At 33.8% G+C, this 18,624-nt stretch overlaps 1 protein-coding gene across 3 annotated transcripts in view; it reads right to left on the bottom strand.

Annotated features, from left to right (window-relative positions):
- Positions 1 to 8,780: 8,780 nt before the first annotated feature.
- The window catches only part of LOC111085118, an 18,561-nt gene continuing 8,717 nt past the window's right edge, over positions 8,781 to 18,624 (bottom strand). The window contains exons 2-4 of one of the 3 annotated variants that reach the window (XM_022382362.1): positions 17,298 to 17,406; positions 13,769 to 14,647; positions 8,781 to 10,110 (exon numbers count right to left, since the gene is read on the bottom strand). In XM_022382362.1, coding sequence (XP_022238070.1) covers positions 9,971 to 10,110; positions 13,769 to 14,387 — 759 coding nt within the window. In that variant the 5' untranslated portion in view covers positions 14,388 to 14,647; positions 17,298 to 17,406 and the 3' untranslated portion in view covers positions 8,781 to 9,970. The remainder of the gene's footprint in view (positions 10,111 to 13,768; positions 14,648 to 17,297; positions 17,407 to 18,624) is intronic. The other 2 variants (XM_022382361.1, XM_022382363.1) reach the window with 2 other exon arrangements.

Raw genomic sequence — 18,624 nt, 5'->3', positions numbered from 1 at the left:
CAGGATACTTCCTCATCAAATGTTGCTGCACACACAATGTCATCATCCAGGCACACTAGTGCTATCCTCAATTGTAGGCCTTCCAGTACTCTTTCCATCAGCCTCTCAAATGTTGCTGGAGCATTGCTAAGCCCGAATGGCGTCATACGGTATTGCCAGAGACCTTGGCCATAACTAAATGCAGTCTTAGGTTTATCTGCTTCAGCCATTTTCACTTGATGGAAACCTGACTTTAAGTCCAGGTTTCCCGAAGCTGACTTATTGGTAGTATTCTTCTTACACTGGCTCCTCATATGTCCTTGCTCTCTACAGTTCCAACAAGCTTTCTGGGTAGCAGCTTTTCCTGTCATGGCATCTTCCCTGTGTTGAAGTTGCCAGCATTGAGCTCTCTTGTGCCCATGTTTATTACAGCACCAGCAAAGTCCCTCAAACCTCTCTGAAAGTTGACCTTTTCTGGCCTTGAATCCTGATGACTGTACCAACCTTTGTACCTCTGTGCTGGACTTAACGTAGGATTCGAATTCAAGAGCTCTGGCCATTGCATCCTGCATAGTAGAGGGGTGTGCTTGCTTCACTTGTATCTTTAGTTGTGGACTGTTCAAGGCATCTACAAACTGATCCCTCAGCAACAACTTGAGGAGATCGGGTGGTGCAGTTGGGTAGGCCTTGTGTGCCATGCTTTCCAAGTCCTGTGCCAGCTCTTGCAGGCTCTCCCCTTTAGCATGGACTCTCGTCCTAAACCTAGCCCTGTGGACTTCTGACTGATTTTGGGTTCCGTACCCGTATTCTAGAGCCGCTACCAGTGCTCTATAGTTGTGTCTGTCATCTGCTGACAACTGTCCAAGTATTTCCAGTGGTTGTCCCTTCAAGCTCGTTGCCAGATATACAGCTTTCTGCTTCTCTGTCCATCCATTCATTTCTGCCAGTAGCTCAAATTGTGCTCTATATGCTTCCCACGGTGCCTTCCCATCGAATTCTTGTGGCTTCCTTCATACTGGATCACCCCTATTGCTGACATTCATATCTGGGATGTGACTTCTAACAGGACTGAAGATGTCTGCATTAGGGTTTAGCTGTGGGGTCTGGAAGGGGCTTGCCATTGTCTGGGGCTGATTAAGGCGATGGTTAATGTATCCTCCTTGTGTAAAATACAATAGATCATCCTTTAATGTATCTAATTCGCTTTTAAATTTACTAATGTTTTCCATTTGTACTTGCCACTGTTGTTACTTTCCTGTAGTTGCTGCTGACTTTCCTGCAACTGTTGGAGACTTTCTTCCTGTTTCCTTTCTTTTTTTAGTTGCCACTGCTGTAATCTCTCGTCTTGTTTCTTTTCTTTTTCCTCCAACAACTGCTGTAATCTCTCTTCTTCTTTATTTTGCTGTTCGAGTTGCCACTGTTGCAGGTGTTCTTGCAAATGCTGTTGTCTCTCTTGTTTCTTTTCTTTTTCCTCCAACAGCTGCTGTAATCTCTCTTCTTGTTTCTTTTCTCGTTCTTCTTGTTTCTTTTGCTGCTCTTGTATTGCTGCCATCAAGTCTGCTAAGCTGTAGTTTGATTTGCCGCTTCTCGTTTCTATTTTTTTATTCCACTCTTCGACACCATTTTAACACTATATTAAAAAACAGTGATGCATAATTATCATTGAACTACATATAGCCTAACTATTAAATTGTTATATTTTGTAAACGTTCGTAGGTTCAGCTTTTGAGTGGATTATTTATTTACATTTCTGTTTAACTTTATTCCAACGTTTCAAACACACACGTGGCCATCAGTTAAATTGACAACTTCATGCCCCAAGTAAAACAAAATACGCGGCCAACCTAACTAATAAATGAATATTTGCTGTAAAATTCTTATCAATGCTGTAGCTACCAGTTTGGCTGCCAATTTTGATTTCATTCCTTTAAGTTGCAGGCTCAATCCTTTTTTTGGCAGCACCGTTTTTCACACCTAAGGTTTTTTTGATTAGATATTATGACTTTTTGTCAACACACATACAAACCACAGCAAGTAAGAAAGTGACAATAGTGTTGGGCTTGCAACCCTATTATTCGGAACATACCTATACTTTACAGAACCAACCATATTCTTTAATTAAAATATATGGTGGTAGTTTTTTCCTCTCCAACAGCTGTCTTTAATCCGAATGACAAGAAACTAAAAACAGCCCACTTTTAGCCCTAGATGAAACTGTGGTACAAATTTCAGGCCAATATCTCGTGACTTTTTGCGTGGGCGTGCGCAAAATGTTGGGTCAAAATTGTGGCGTATATTCAGACCAAATTTGACATCTAATTGTAGGTTACAAACATCTATCAGTGTATCAAATTTGAAAAAAAACCATCAAAGTATATTTTTCATCAAATAACTTCTGTGTGATCATTACGAAGAAAAAGAAATTCAATAATCACTCCTGTTAATAACACAAAGTTTGGCGTGCAGGTTGTTTTGGCTGCACGACACACAACTGTGTATCTTGATTTAAGCATTGCTAGACCCCTTTCAAGAATTTATAAAAGTTGACAGTGTTAATAAACTCCTTTACAGAAACATCATGGAAATTAGATTTAACAGTTTTTTGTCATCACCAGCATGCACTCGGTTAGACCTTATCAAACATCATTTACGCTAATTGCTTAAGCTAATATTACGTGACGCTAAATACCTTTTAATTAGGAGAATTTCATAGCATTTAGCAAATTTGTGCTTAAAAGTTGGCAATAAATAATAACCATCACCCCCTATGATTCTTTTGAAAGCTTAAGCTAGAAACTGCTAATTTAGTTTGTTTGCTTTAACCAATATCAGCACGTGCTCTCACCCTATCGGTTTTTGGTCTAAATCATCCTTCTTTAATCCGAATGACAAAACCAAAAAACGGTTCACTTTTAATGTTAGGCGAAACTGTGGTAAAAATTTCACACAGATAACTCACGTGACTAACTTTTTGCATGGGCGTGCACAAAAATAATGTTCAAAACTGGGGTGTTTTTGTTGCATAACTTCACACATGTGGTCTATATTGAGAACAAATTTGAAACCTAATTGTAGGTTATAAATATCTATCAATGTACTAAATTTGAAGAATACAACCAAAGTATTTTTTTCCTATGAAATAAATTTTCGGTGCGAAGAAAATAAAAAAAGAAGAAATTTAATCAAAAATATCTCGTGTTTCTTAATGGATTGCCTGAACATTTGGTATGTGAAGTAATGATCCACTAGAGCATTTCCACTTTAAAAGTGGGATAGTGTGGATTACCATAATCCGAATTAGAGAGAGTAAAAAATTGCTAAACTATCACTCCTGTTAATAACACAGTTTGTCGTGTGGGTTGTTTTGGCCCTTGTACACATTACTATGTGTCTTTATATTGTGTGTACATGAATAAGGAATTGACTAAGGTAGATTACAACAAAATATTGTTCCTCATATAGGCTATACAGTCACAGAAATTATGAAGTTGCAAATTACCAGAAACATTTCTCTCTAGAGACATTTCGACTTAGTGTTCTTCATCAGCTCATAAAGCATTCAATTTCAGCAATTAGAAGAATTGAGTAATTTTCAACTATGTGATTAATAAATGAAAAGATGTGGAAATCCTTACTTTCTCAGCCATCAAATAAAGTTTATGATAAAATATCAGCAGGGTATTTTGTGTTAGCCTCTAGATTACAAGAGCTAAAATATCTGAGGTTATTAGATGTGATAACTAGAACACTGACAATTATTGTGACTGATAATGATCACTAAGAACTAATACAATACCATTCTTGCTTTCCGAGCTGATGAAGAACATTAGCTCAATATCATTCTTCGGAAATAAATATATAAAAAGTTTTTGGCAATCTGTAACATATCCATTAATTTCTTAAGGTAGACTGTTCTCAAACTATGGGCCTAAGGTTACTTGATCAGTATCTCAGGTTTTTCAAGTGGATTTCCCTTTCCTAAATGCATAAGAAAATGCTTAGTCAGTCAAACACTAGGTGTTAGTTACTGACACATCTCTTGCACATTCATTGGTATTACTTATGATACTAACTTTTAAATATGTAAAATGTTTAAGAAAAAATGCACACAACTTGGATGTTAAATTGTTTGATTTTCATTACTTACAGCAAAAATGTTTAAATGCCAACAATTAATTCACATTATTCTTATGTAAAAATACCAGTTATGAACAACTGTGGTAGCATAACTGGTATCACAGTTATACTACTACAGTTGTTCATAAGATTTGAAAAAGATTCATTACAAAAAGTAGATAATTTCTTAGACGTAAAATTGTACTTCTTAGATGCATGTAGCAAAGGATTACTTGTATCTCAATAAAAAAAACGAATCAATACATAGATAGCAATTCAAATAAACTAGCAAATTAGTCTATCATAGGTTTCAAAATGCTTAATAAAATACCACTAATTACAAAAATTTAATATGTAATGATGACACAGAGTACAGTCCTCAAAGGATTTGTCCATGCAAAAATCTCTTTCACTGTTTCACATTTTTACACTGACCTTTTACAAATAATTTATAAAGAATGGTTGCAAATAAAACTGAAATAACATCAAAATAAATTTTTATTTAAACAAAAATACTGAACAAATATATTCACAACCTATCATGTCTTACAATCCAAGAATTGTTTGTAATTAAGCAAAAAGCTTCACAATGGGGTATCTGTGCTCTGCCCACCACGAGTATGAAAACCAGGTTTCTAGCGTTGTAAGTCCGCAGACATACCGCTGTGCCACTGGGAGGCTCCAAGAATTTATTTCAAGACTTAGTGATCTTCAAGAATGGAAAATTGTTATTGGTATGTTCATAACACAAAGAATCAAAATACACATCTTTTTCACTAATCAAACAGGAGTGTCAGATAAAACAGCCTTTCCATGAAGACTTACTCATCACTAATAACAATACAAAAATATTTAAGTACTCTATTACTTACAGAAATAATAGTTGGAATTTGTCAAAGGTACCCTACTAGCAATTACAAGTGAGGGAGAAAACTTGCCTTGCATGTGAACAGTTCCAGGTTCAAATCTTGTTTACAGGGATACAAGAATTGAAATTAACAGATTCACAATGCTAGTCTGTTCAGTGATGTCAAGTTTAAAAAACACAAGCAGTTTAGTTTTGGTATAAAAACAAAACTCAGAAGGAAAAACTTAAAATATTCTGAAATGGCTAAACTATGAGCAAAACTGAAAAAAAACAACAAAAAAAAAACAGGAACAGAAAACCCATACCTGGCAGAATATTAGCTAATTTGAGAAAGTTTTGATTAGCATTATTTTAATTGCATAGAGCAGAATACTGCTAGAATTACCTCAACTGAGCTACCAGCAATTCATCTAATAGTACTAAACGTGATTTAAACACTTCTAGATTAACAACTCACAAACTATAATACAAAAATATTTATTATGCAACAAACCTGAATGGAAAACTCATATTTCTCACAGAGAACATATCAACACTACATAAAACATAGTTTTGTTAATTAATGAAAATATAAAAATACCCTTGTTTATTTTGCTTATGCTTTATTTTCAAGAAGAAAAATTCTCTCATTACCTATGCTTTCATTTTATTGCTTCTGAAAAAAATAAGTTTCTAAGTTATTTGGATATGTAGAGCTGTTATGTATAACATTTAATGAAACAATGTTATATATCTATTATTGGTACTACAATAACATAACATACAGACAACAAGGGACCATTTGGTCCTTCCAAGTTGTCCTTACACACATACTCTTGAAAAAAGTAATGTTTAAAATATTTAATATATAAAAACCAGTATACATTTGTTGTTGTTCAATTTATGTTTACTTATTTATTTCATGTCAGTATTCATACATGCATGATTTCATTGTACCATGTCAAATAAGTTGATCTGAGTTGAATATCTACCCTTTAGTACTTAGAGAAATGACAACTGTTAACACTCACTTCAGTAGCAGTCTGTCTTTTCTTGTGCTCAATAAAACATGAAACGGTAACATCCATAAGAAAAAATCCCCACAGGCTACTTAGTGAACCTAAGCACTGTTGTGCTGAAATCATCCATTGCATCGAAAACCCAAACATTTTTGCTAACAGTGCATTCCAGTCAGTCTCTCCTTTGCTAAAAACAAATGCAATGCAATTTTCCTTATTTAAATAACACATGGAATGACAAAAGACAGTTGTAAACAGCCCACTAGACAATCGTACTACATACATGCTCGGATACAAGGGATTGGGTTGACTGCACATTTTATATTTATTCATCGCTACTTTTAGGAAAATTACTGTTGAATTGTTTCAATGTGCATCTGCTAGTATACACATGATTCAGTAGTAAAACCTAAACAAATTTTGATCTACACTACGTTGTTTAAAAGTTTACAGCAAAATATAATTCAGTATTGAAATCTTAGGAAACCTGAACATTCAGAAGTAATCCAAATATTCCAATCCAATTATATATATACCTATACCTAGAGAGTAATTCTTTGCCTCTTCATTAAAAACTGCATCTTCAATCTTATGCAAACCTTCCTTGACTTGTGTCACAACAGAACATCCCTTCAAAACATATTCTCAAAGCTACAAACCTTCCTAGACTTATGTCACATTAGGAGAATATTCCTAAAAAAATATTTACTACAATATACAAAACTTTCCAGAATTATATCACAACAGATCTTTTGGCATGATATAGATATTGCTGAAGTCATAAGTACCTCCATGACAACAATACATCAGCCTATAATGACCTTATAAAATCTCATCTATAACAACCATTTTCTTTCATTTAGTTATGACATGGAGTAAATTACTGTTCAAGTGAATATTCAACCTTAAAGATGAGGTTCTAACAAAAGTCAGTTTATGTACATACATAACAGTTACACAAGGATAAACAATTATATCCAATGTTTTTGACACACCTTGTATTATAATTGCATTTTACACTTTTAAATAAAATTATCAAATAAAACCTACACCATATTGTGTTAGTTCATTCAGTAGTAAGCAGTCTTCTTCATCATTTAGCTAATGAAATATTTTAAACACCCAGCTGCCTCTCAAAGTGTTAACTGCAAGATAATTTATTATTTTAATTCTGTCAGTAATACATGGATGAGTAGTTTTTCATATGATTTGAAATTGCATATAATAGGTGGTTGCAAAAATCAAAATTTTAAATGTTACAGGTCTTACCCCTACATTTGTTCTCTCTAGAGATAACCTGAAAGGTAAAATTGTAGTTAAATCAAATAGTATTTAAAGGCCACTCATCAATGAAGAAGTTTCCTAAAATAGAAGAAAAATGAAGAATAGCACTTTCTCATATGTATATTTAATTATTTTTGCAAAAAATATGGAAGAAGCTAAGCCATCTACATCAATTCATGGTTGATCACCTGTCAAAACCTGTTGAAAAGATAAATTATTTCTACTTGGGCAGTCGATAAAGAACCCTTTGTCTGGGAACAAGCTTCCGCCTCAAGGTAAAATACTGCAACGACTCATATACCTTCACCTTGGAGAAAGGAAGACAGTGAAGGAGACAGAAAAAGCTGTTATTATGAAAATATCCTCCTTCTGGATCCACAAACCAAGAGAACAATTTGATCACTAAACTTGCCAAGCACAACAAGGCTAATTTCAAAGATAAGTCTTTGAAACTGTTTGACCCTAATAACAACTCAAGAGGACGAGGATTTTCTGGAGTTCTAGCAACAAAACCAACAAGGCCTCTCAAATCACATTATTTAGCAAGGTAGAGAGCCAGAGTAAGGTGAGAAAACATTATCCCCACCACAAGTCAAAAATGGAAGTAGAAGCCCACAAACTTCAAGCTAAAGAAGTCGTGGTGGAGTCCTACACTTCCTCCAGTGATGCTGTGCCTCCACCTCTAAAACAAAGACAAAGTAGCCCCTGCTCAATCTAAGTACTGCATTGAGCAACTGTTGCTGCCCTCGATTGAACCAAGATGACAGACCTGAGTGCTGCTTTTGTTTTCCTCACATTTGCATCATCAATTTGGTACTTTTGATCGCAGATGCATCCACACCCTTACAGATGAGAATGACTTGAATCAACATGTAGATCTAATTAGGGAGACAATCATCTCTTTCTCTCTTCACCAATTGAAGGAAAACCATGATCAAGATGATTACAAAGAGTTACTGGAGCTCTCTCTGATCATTCTTGGTGAGACACCACCACCTCATGGCATTAGCATCCGAAAGCCTGGAGCTCACCAATGAACAGGATGGCTTGACTTATATATGTTAACAAAATCCTCCTCTTCAAACAACAGTTTCGACTTACTGTTCAGGAGGCAACTGGGATCCGCTATTTGGTCCTTTTTGTTTTGCTGGTTTATATTCAGTCCTGGTTTAAAACATCAAATGCACTCTAAGCTCCTACTTTTCTGTATTTAGTGTACTTTCAGTTAAATCAAAAACTATAACTATGTTATGAATATAATGTATTTTATTTTTTTATGATTGAATAAAATTTGATAAAATATGTTTCTCCTTATTTAATTTTCATGCAACAAAGAAATTAAAGTTCTCTATTGAACAGATGGTCGGAAAATTCAAGTTTTTGAGCGACCTTTAAATATTATTTGATTTACATTATATTTAGCACAAATCATTTTCTAATAGGTGGTAACAAATTGAAGGGTAATACCTTAGATATCTTCATTTTGAAATTTCACCCCTATAACTAAAAAAAACAACTAATATATAATGTATATATATATATATTTATAGATACATAAACACACACAAAATGTATTTATATTTACTTATAAACATGCCTGATAATTTCAATTCCATGTCAGATTCTCTGTCAGGGTCATACAGTTCAAACTAAATTCATTTTCACAACCACAATCCAAACTAGGTTCATTGTCATAACTACACAGTCCAAACCAGATTCATTGTCACAACTACACAGTCCAAACCAGATTCATTGTCACAACTACACAGTCCAAACCAGTTTCATTGTCGCAACTACACAGTCCAATCCTGTTTCAATGTCACAACCACACAGTCTACTATGAAAGTACAGGAGCTTGAAATAATGCATGAATGCAAATTAAGTGAAGACTCAGCAAAGGCCAATCTTAAATTTTAAAACAGTCAAACTTCTCTTACAACAGTTGTGAAGAACTAAACATTTTAATTCAACATCCATGTATTGTACAACACAGGTCTACCATAAGAATTCTCTATCTTCCAAGTTTCTTACAAATAATTAAGACCTCATATACACATCTCAAAGACTGGCTCTGATGATACATGCGACTTTGACACAATCACATATATGTACCCTATACACAACTTGTGGTAAATATTGTTTTCATTTTATAACAGAGTGCACGTTCATTCATACATAACAAGTTGTGGAATTGGATCCCTTTCACCAAACCCACAATAATCCTTGTTTTAACATTTTTCTAATAAATAGGTTCCATTTATCAAATAAATTATCTATAAAACATTTTTTTAAAAGCAGTGTATGGCTAAATTGACAAATACTATAACAAATGGTTGTTTTGAATCATTTGTTTAATATATGGCTTAGTTGACATGTGTTCCAATGAACAATCTGTTTTTAATACATTTTCGTACCAAATGTAAAGTTAGTGTTAAAAGAGATCATAATAACTGATTTGTCAAATTTCATCATCTCTATCATGATTAACTTTTAGCAGCTCTTCAAGTTCCAATGAATTTGCTTCTGTTACTGATCTAGTCCTCCATTTCTGTTAAAACTTACTGCTAAAAAGATATTTTTGTTGGTGTTTTAGCACAAAGGTACACAATAGACTATCTCAGCTTTGTCCACCACAAGGAATTGAACCCCTGATTTTAGCATTGTAAATTCAGAAACTTACCACTGACCCACCCATATGTTTCTAAATAAAATAAGTATTGGCATGTTATATTTCATCATCACTGTCACAATTTCTTGTTAACAGCTCTTCAAGTTCTATAAAATTTGCTTCTGTTACTGATCTAGTCCTCCATTCCTGCCTTCTCTTCAGCCATCTCAAGAACTTCAACTTTGCTCCTAATGCCTCTAAATGCAAAATATAAACATAGATCTCATTGTATAACAAACTCATGTGGTAATTATTTCACAACTGCTGAAATTAAAAAAGAAGGTGAAAATCAACATAATGTTAAAGCACTGATACCTGAAGTTATAACAGTAACCACTTCTGGATTAGCTGTTTCATGTTACACAAGTATATTTTATCTGTATTTCCACAAACAAAATTTATACTCACAAGTTCTTATACCAACATCAAAATGTGTACTTAAGCTATAATATATCGTACCTGTAAGGTAATTATAATAGCAGTACCTGAGGATCACAAGGTAGTCACTGAACAAGAAAAAGTTCAAATTTAACTAGGGCTACATTAGTTTTCCGTTGCATTACTAAGTAAAACAACATATAAGCTTACTTTACACTGACTTGTGCATAAAAGCATTCCTAAGTTCACAAGATCTATATAAAAACCTTCTATTAGTTCCTCCCTTTACTACACTAAAAATATGAAAAAAAACTTGTAGAATTTTGTACTAACAAAATAATAAAGCAACAACTCCCAATTACAACCCTAAGCTATACACTTTAATATTCTGCATTATCAATAACATGTAAAAGTATCATGAGAGGGGCAGGGGTCTCTATATTAAACTCTTACTGAAGATATTACCTGCAAAATAAACTTTATATAACTTATCGTGTTTTCATCAAATGGACTGATAATTCTTTAAATATCTCAGCAGTTGGTCATCAGTAATCCTAAACATTTAATGTCCCTACATTCTTTAACTATTTTTATAAATTTGTGATGAAAACAAACAAACCTGAATCACTGTATCAAATGTCACTACAAGTTGTTGTTGACTTATATGACAGTGAGCTAGAAAAATACTAAATCATTGGTATTAACTTCTGATCAAAGCAAGCTATCTAAGCAGATCAGAAATAAAAATATATACTCAGTAATGATCACAATTAATTAAATATAATGTTAATCCTATACGATACAAAAAGTTGCTGACTTGTCCAAGAGCATGGATAAACATACTAAATCATGGTATTTAGTGACACTAAAAGCTGCTGTTTACATGTGGAAAGTTGTGTAAAAACGCTGACCATGGTATTTAGTGACACTAAAAGCTGCTGTTTAAATGTGGAAAGTTATGTAAAAACACTGACCATGGTATTTAGTGACACTAAAAGCTGCTGTTTACATGTGGAAAGTTATGTAAAAACACTGACCATGGTATTTAGTGACACTAAAAGCTGCTGTTTACATGTGGAAAGTTATGTAAAAACACTGACCATGGTATTTAGTGACACTACAAGTTGGTGTAGACTGATCTGACAGCATGGTAAACATATTAAATCATGGTATTAAATGACACTAAAAACTGCTGTTTACACATTGAAAGTTATGTAAAAACACTGACCATGGTATTTAGTGACACTACAAGTTGGTGTAGACTGATCTGACAGCATGGTAAATAAAATGACACTAAAGTTAACATTTTCTTACACTGAAAATGTACTTCCAATAGGTACTTTACATATACTCACACAAAGCTATTTTGATCTTCATTCTGCCCTCTAATCATTGCTAAAAAAAGATTTTCATGCTCAGTGCGCTGGTCTATATACCACATCAATTCTGTGCTACCATTGAACATGTACATATCCTGTCACTACTCTTCACCAACAGTATTGTGCCACCCATATTGGCACAGCTAGCTATTTTTGCTGAATCACACTTTCGAGAAATGGCAGGATCTGAAAGAAAAACACTGGCAGTGGGGAGGAAGGGTGGAAAGTGTGTGAGAATAGGTAAGTACCTATCAGAAATATATTTTCAGTGTAAGATAATGTTGACAGGAGAATTGATCTTATCTCCTCTCACAAAAAACTAGAATCCCACATAGCAAAGGTGAAGGGGCTGGTGTAGGTGCACAACATTGAAGCCAAGCAGAAAGCAACTGCTCAGAATGAACAGATGTGCTCCGAGATGAGCCAAAGCACACAAGTGGGACACCGCACTACTTCTGGAACAGGTATGCCCTTAGCCCTGAAAGAAGGAAATGAACCTGATACAAGTGGAAAAAATGGATGTGAACAAGTGTAATTCATTCTGAAAGGAGCAATCCATAGTAAAATACAACCATACATATGAGGTTCATCTTTGGCATTAGGAGGTTGAGGATAAAAAAAGATAAAACATATATATTGTAACATAAACATAGTGGCTAGAGCATGTGGACCATGTTACATATATTCATCAACCCCAATCATAAGTAAACAGAAATGTGAAGAGGATGTTAGCTTTCGGCCAAACTCCCAAAACCACCACGGGAGCAAGAAGTACAACAAGCCAAACCTGGTATTACAGGGTTGTGGCATTGCCTAAACTCAACCATAAGAACAGGGTAATATCTTTAACCGGTATTACAAGTAGAAATCGTAAATCACTCAACCATAAATGCAGGGAAAAGACATTCTGCATCCAGAATTATGAGAAGGACATGGAACATTCGCTCAATCCTAAAAAGAGTGTACATACATCCTGCTTCCATATTACGAGGCAGACAAAATCCTCCAAACTCCATTATAGGAGCAGGGAAAGAACATCCTGCAATCAGAATTAATGAGAAGAAAAGCCTCTACTGCACACAACTATAGGAACAGGGTGGTGTCATCCTGAACCTGGTATTACAAGGAGGATCCCACATAAGCTGGACCTTCTCCAACCAACAACTGTCCACCTGGGAAAAAAAACATCCAGGGGAAATGGAAGAAGGGAAACCAACTTTACCCTCTTCTCACTGAGTGTATAATAAGAGTATGTATGGTAAATTAAACTTCTAAGCACACTCAGGAGGAAGCCTCCATGGTCCACCACCCCAGCAACTCGGAAGTGGTAAGAACTCCCATGCTCCACAGGAAGAAAAAAGGGGAAAGTAAATGTAGTGGGGAGTCCAAATGAACACCACACTGGAGAAAGTGCAATGGGTTTCTGCAATTTTCTAATCTCAAAAGCAGACTGACCCCAGTTTATTCAATCAAAAGGTTGGCAGGGATGGGCAGAAATCATGAGTAATGGTTCCAAACGAGTGAAATTCAATATCTAGAAACATACATATATACCTCTATACCTTACAGCCCGACTCCAGCCAGTCATCACAATCAGTATGTTTATAAATTAATTTATCCCATAATTACTGAATTAGTATATGTATTCATAACAATTTTGATGATCTCATTTCCAATTAAAAACCTTCACCCATAGAGGCTTAAACACCCCTTATTGTAACCCATATACATTCAAACTGTTGACTACTATTTTTTCTTCAATCCCCACAGGCTACAGTTCATCCCTTATATAAAGAACTCCATCATCTCATTCTAAAAGTCTATCACTATTAAATAATTTACAACCTGAAATTTCAAAGTAACTCCTATTAACAGTGTTCTCCATATCTAATGAAGTTTCAGTTACTCTCATTACCCTTGAATATTTTATAAATTTAGAGTATGTTTAAAACAATCTACTTTGCAACTGCTAACTCCTTGTAGTGTTTTGTTTATTAAAGTCTTCTTTCAAAACAAAAAGAATATTGTTCTAAGCATATGATAATCTAAAATTAATATATCCAGCTATCTCTGATGGAAGCAGGAAAAACTATCTTACCTTTAAATGGCACCTTCTCATTTAAGTCAAATGATATGGGTTGATAAAGTGATATACCATGGTAATCCTTCCACATTCGAGAACAGGCTACTGCTACTGCTAGGAGGACACACAAAAATGTCAATGCTATGAAAGCCCAAACTGCTTCCTTGGAACGTGTGATTACTGCATGGACTTTGGCAAAAAAATTCCTCGGTACTTCTTTGTTGATACCTTTTTTTTTCTTGTTTGTCACAGAAGTAATGTTGTTCAAATTATTCAAATCAGTTTTATGACTTTGTGAGGAAAGCTCTTCATACTTCATGTAAGTACCTTGTGTCTTACTTTGGTTACTGTTGCTTTTCCATTCAGCTACTGATTTCTTTCTCCTTTTTGTTTTAAAATAGTTTTTAAAGCCACGAGGATCTAAAATCAATTTACTTGGATGATTTGTGACAGTCAATTGCTGTAATCTGTCATTATTTTTTGAAATATGAAGGTAATTTGTTGGGAAAACATGGTATTTACTATAAAGCCAATTACTCTGGCCAAATAAAGCAGATATTGTGTGCGTATAAACTGGAGAAAAATGTTCACATTTTACCGACTGAAACACAAAAATAACAAAAAGCTTAAACATTTCACCACCAGAAACAGATACGATGGAATACAGAATGATGAGAAGATCTTCAGTTAAATTATTTTGTATATTTTGAACACAGTATATCCTTCACTTTCCTAGGATGTGTCACATAGATGACAAAGAAGAAACTAATGAGATATGTTGATCCTTTCACCATCTTGTTCTTCAGTTGGCTTTGTTTGCCCAAAATAAATCCATCAGTAGAGAAATATTTACATAAAGATTGGTAATACAAATGACATAAGATGTCATTCTTTCTGAAAAATAAACAGAAGTACTGTCTTAAGTGGTATCAGAAAAGAAAAGTGGTAGCATGATTGTACACATTTACAAAAAAAGTACAAAAATTCACTATATATTTTCACATAAATAGACCTGTAAGGAACACCTTTAACAACTGAATGACTTATTAATGGATGTGCTACATTTAATCAGTAGTGTAAATAAGCTAACGCTAGACCTACTTAACTCTTCATAACATAGTGTCTTGTATCCACAGCTACACGTTGAGATAAAATAAAAAGTTATTTCCTAATTTTTATAAAGCCAATTTTGAGGACATGAGACAAAATTTATTATTAGTAAATTAGGATAACGAGATAGAATATGATGTGGAACAAATATAGCACCTCTTAGAAAATAAACTGCTTTTAATTCAAAATGGGAATGTTCCAAAAAGTGGAAATGGATAACAAGGAAGACCAAACTTAACTAGACATAAAGAAGAAATTGGGGATAAACACTAAATTTCATAAATTGATTTTAAATTCACAGGTAGGATGGAAGATTTACAAAGTACAGGAAAGCTAAGAACTTGGTTAAGAATAGAGAGAGAAATTATGAAATCCAAAAGGTCTTATGAAAAACAGCTGCCTGATAATGTTAAAATAGGAAGGTTTTTTTAAGTACCGTACAGATAAGTACAATGTTAGAATGGGGATTTCACCCCTATGCATTTCGAACAGTCAAAGTGTGCATTTCACAACCTTTTTTAAAGAGTTACATTTCAAATTTAATTACATAACTTTATTATCTATATCAATAAGTTTGGCATCAAACAGTTTATAATTCAAGTTTTTTATATTATCTACATTATAACTCCAAAATGAAGTATTTAAATAAGTTCTCAATCTTCACTTCTTTTTACCCTTATTCAATTTTTTGAGTGTCAAACTAATTAGAAACACAAAATATAAACATTGACAAGCCAGAATATAAACTTAGAACTTTCAATCTTCTTTCTTTATTCATATATAAAAAAAATTTGAAGTCCACATGACATAACCTTCCCATGTCATTCTGTCTTTCAGAAAAATGTTAATTCTCTCCGAAACTGTTATTGGGTTATTTATAACCAGCAGAAGGACCAGTTTTTCTTTACAAGGTTTCTTATACGGTCATTTCATTTTGTTGCCTGTAAGTAGACAACGGAGTGATATAATCTTCCTTTGTTTCCACCTTTAACAACTGGACTGAGGTGAATACATTCTCTTAAAATCCAGTGACAACATTAAAAACAAGTAAGAAAAATTATTTTATTATTTTATTCTCACTATTTTACAAAGTTATGTTTTTAAAGTAATTAACAAATGTTTGTTTGAGAATATGCATTAGGTAAACAGTGTTGTCAAGATTTTCTTTACCAGAGACTGAATTGTTTATCGGAGGTGTGAAGTTGTCATTATAAACCAGGTGTAACTTAATGACAGATGATCATTCCAATAAAATGGATGTTTTTACAGCATAATAAACAAAATTATTTTGCCATAATTTTGTACACCATCTAAAGATGAAATTTACAAAACTTTTTGTCATAACCAAAATGCTCAAAAACCATGTTACATGGGGGTACACAAATTACAACTTGAGAATTCAAGTTAGCTTTCATAGATCTCCAGCAAACACTGAAAGAAAGCAACATTGGGTAGCTGCATGTAGTAGAATAAATGAAGATGAATCAACATGGACCCCAGGGAGGTATGCTGTCCTTTGTGGTGCATATTTTCTCTCTGGAAGGAATGAGTACATTTTTCTTCTTTTGGTGTCTTTTTTTTCTTATTAGATTTTTAGGGTGTGTGTGTGTGTGTGTTTCATTTTATTTTATTATATTCTTTTTGTGTGGTACAGCTTAACCAATGAAAACGTTTTGTTCATAAAAGTAAATGTATGCATTAATATGAAAAAGTTTCAATGAAACTGAATTTGCAATACCCATATATAATTACTCTTTTTGTTTAAAAACAAAAACAATAAGCAATTCTTAAAATATCTTTAAATATTATTCCTTTCTTATTTTTTCCTTGTATTAAAATTGGAATATAAAAAAAATCTTGAAGAAAAAAGGTATCAATGTATAAATATAATTCATGAAGAATTATCTGCACCTATCCATCTTTGATATATGAATGTGCCTCTTGTGACTTGCACCCATCTGACTTTGATATACGAATGTGCCTCTAGTGACTTGTATCCATCCACCTTTGATATATGAATATGTCTCTAGTGACTTGTACCCATCCACCTTTGATATATGAATGTGCCTCTAGTGACTTGTACCCATCCGTCTTTGATATATGAATGTGCCTCTAGTGACTTGTACCCATCCACCTTTGATATATGAATATGTCTTTAGTGACTTGTACCCATCCACCTTTGATATATGAATATGTCTTTAGTGACTTGTAATTTTTCATCTTTTCACGACTAAAAAGTTTAGGATTATCAATCAGATATGTATATATATATCATCATATTGGTGGCCGCTTCCTTGGATCATTTATCCACGAGTCTACATGCCACTTGTATGGACAACTTTCTACCCCTGCAAACATTAACTTGCTTTTATAAAGATTTTGGGATATACTGTCTGATGTTTCAAAATAATCATAACTCATTTTTCCTCAATACCTGCAGAAAATTCCAACAGAATTATGATAGTGTCAAGCTATCCACATTCACCTCACTGGTTGTCAAGTCCAAGCATTCACCTCAGCAATATGGCAGCTTCCATTGTCAACTGGAAATGACAACACAAAAAATTCTCCAATTTAGCCTCAGTTTCACTGTGTGATTGTATTTTTCTGCTAGGAGCAGCTAATGGATTTTTTTTTAAAACACATTTATAGCTTAGTTAGAAAGCTAGTTAAATAGAGTAGGTTTGGGACATTTTATTCTAGTACCTGATATATTTTTTGTGTTATAAGATGCATATTTGAAAGAAAGATTAATGAGTTTCAGGAAAATCAGCACATTATGAAAAAACTAGCACTAAGGAGGTATGCTCTCAAGTATAAATTATTGAAATAGACTTGAACTCTAACTTAAGTCCACCTTGTTTTTCATGTACATTTATTGTTATATACTTTTTTAACAAAAGTAACTAAAATGTAAAAATTAGAAACTTATTAGTTTACACAATAAAAATTAATGAAAAAATTAAATAAGCTTTTAGATGACCTGCTTGAGCTAACTGTATCATGTGATTGTAACTGGATTGATTATTTACACTAGGTTCTTCAACTGTACTTAACTGCCTGTCAGTACTTAGATAGGGTCTAATGGCCATTGTAAAGTAACAAAAGTAAAAGCAAGCAGATGAGAAATGGTTAAACAACTGAGGCTGTTAGGATAAATAATTGTAACTATTACAATTTGCAGTCATTCTAGCAAAAAAAAAGGCATTTTAAATTTATTTTTATATTTATCAATCTTTCATTTCCTTTATATTGATGATTTCATTACAATTAGTATTAAGGTAGAGAAAGTAAGAGAAAAAAAGTTTAAACTTTTACTGGAAAAAGTCTTTTATATTCATTTATGACAGACCTTGTCAAATCCTGGGTGCCAGGTCACTATGGCAACTAAAAATTTCATTATAGTGCCTAGTAAAAAGGGTGGAATATTACACAAATAAGTATGATGGGCCAACCCCAACCGTGCAGCCGAGGTGTCACGACTCCGGGCTGGATTTAAGGGGTCATGGTACCCATATCCCCCATTGGTGGCAAGAGCTGTTGAACAGCAAATATATACATATCTTTGTGATAGGATCCCCACCAGCACCCACAGAATGATGAGTTTTGAACAACCGGATTTACGAAAGAAAGCAACACAAAAGTGGACAATCCTTCTAATCAACCTGATGAAGTCCAAAAGGCAACATCTCAGGCTTGGATTGACAGGATCATACATGCCATACTCCACCCAAGGTCCAGAACTCATCTGATCTGGATTT

This window comes from Limulus polyphemus, unplaced genomic scaffold (assembly GCF_000517525.1).
Source record: "Limulus polyphemus unplaced genomic scaffold, Limulus_polyphemus-2.1.2 Scaffold242, whole genome shotgun sequence".
NCBI classification, from domain to species: domain Eukaryota; kingdom Metazoa; phylum Arthropoda; class Merostomata; order Xiphosura; family Limulidae; genus Limulus; species Limulus polyphemus.
This window is presented reverse-complemented; position numbering and strand designations above follow the sequence as displayed.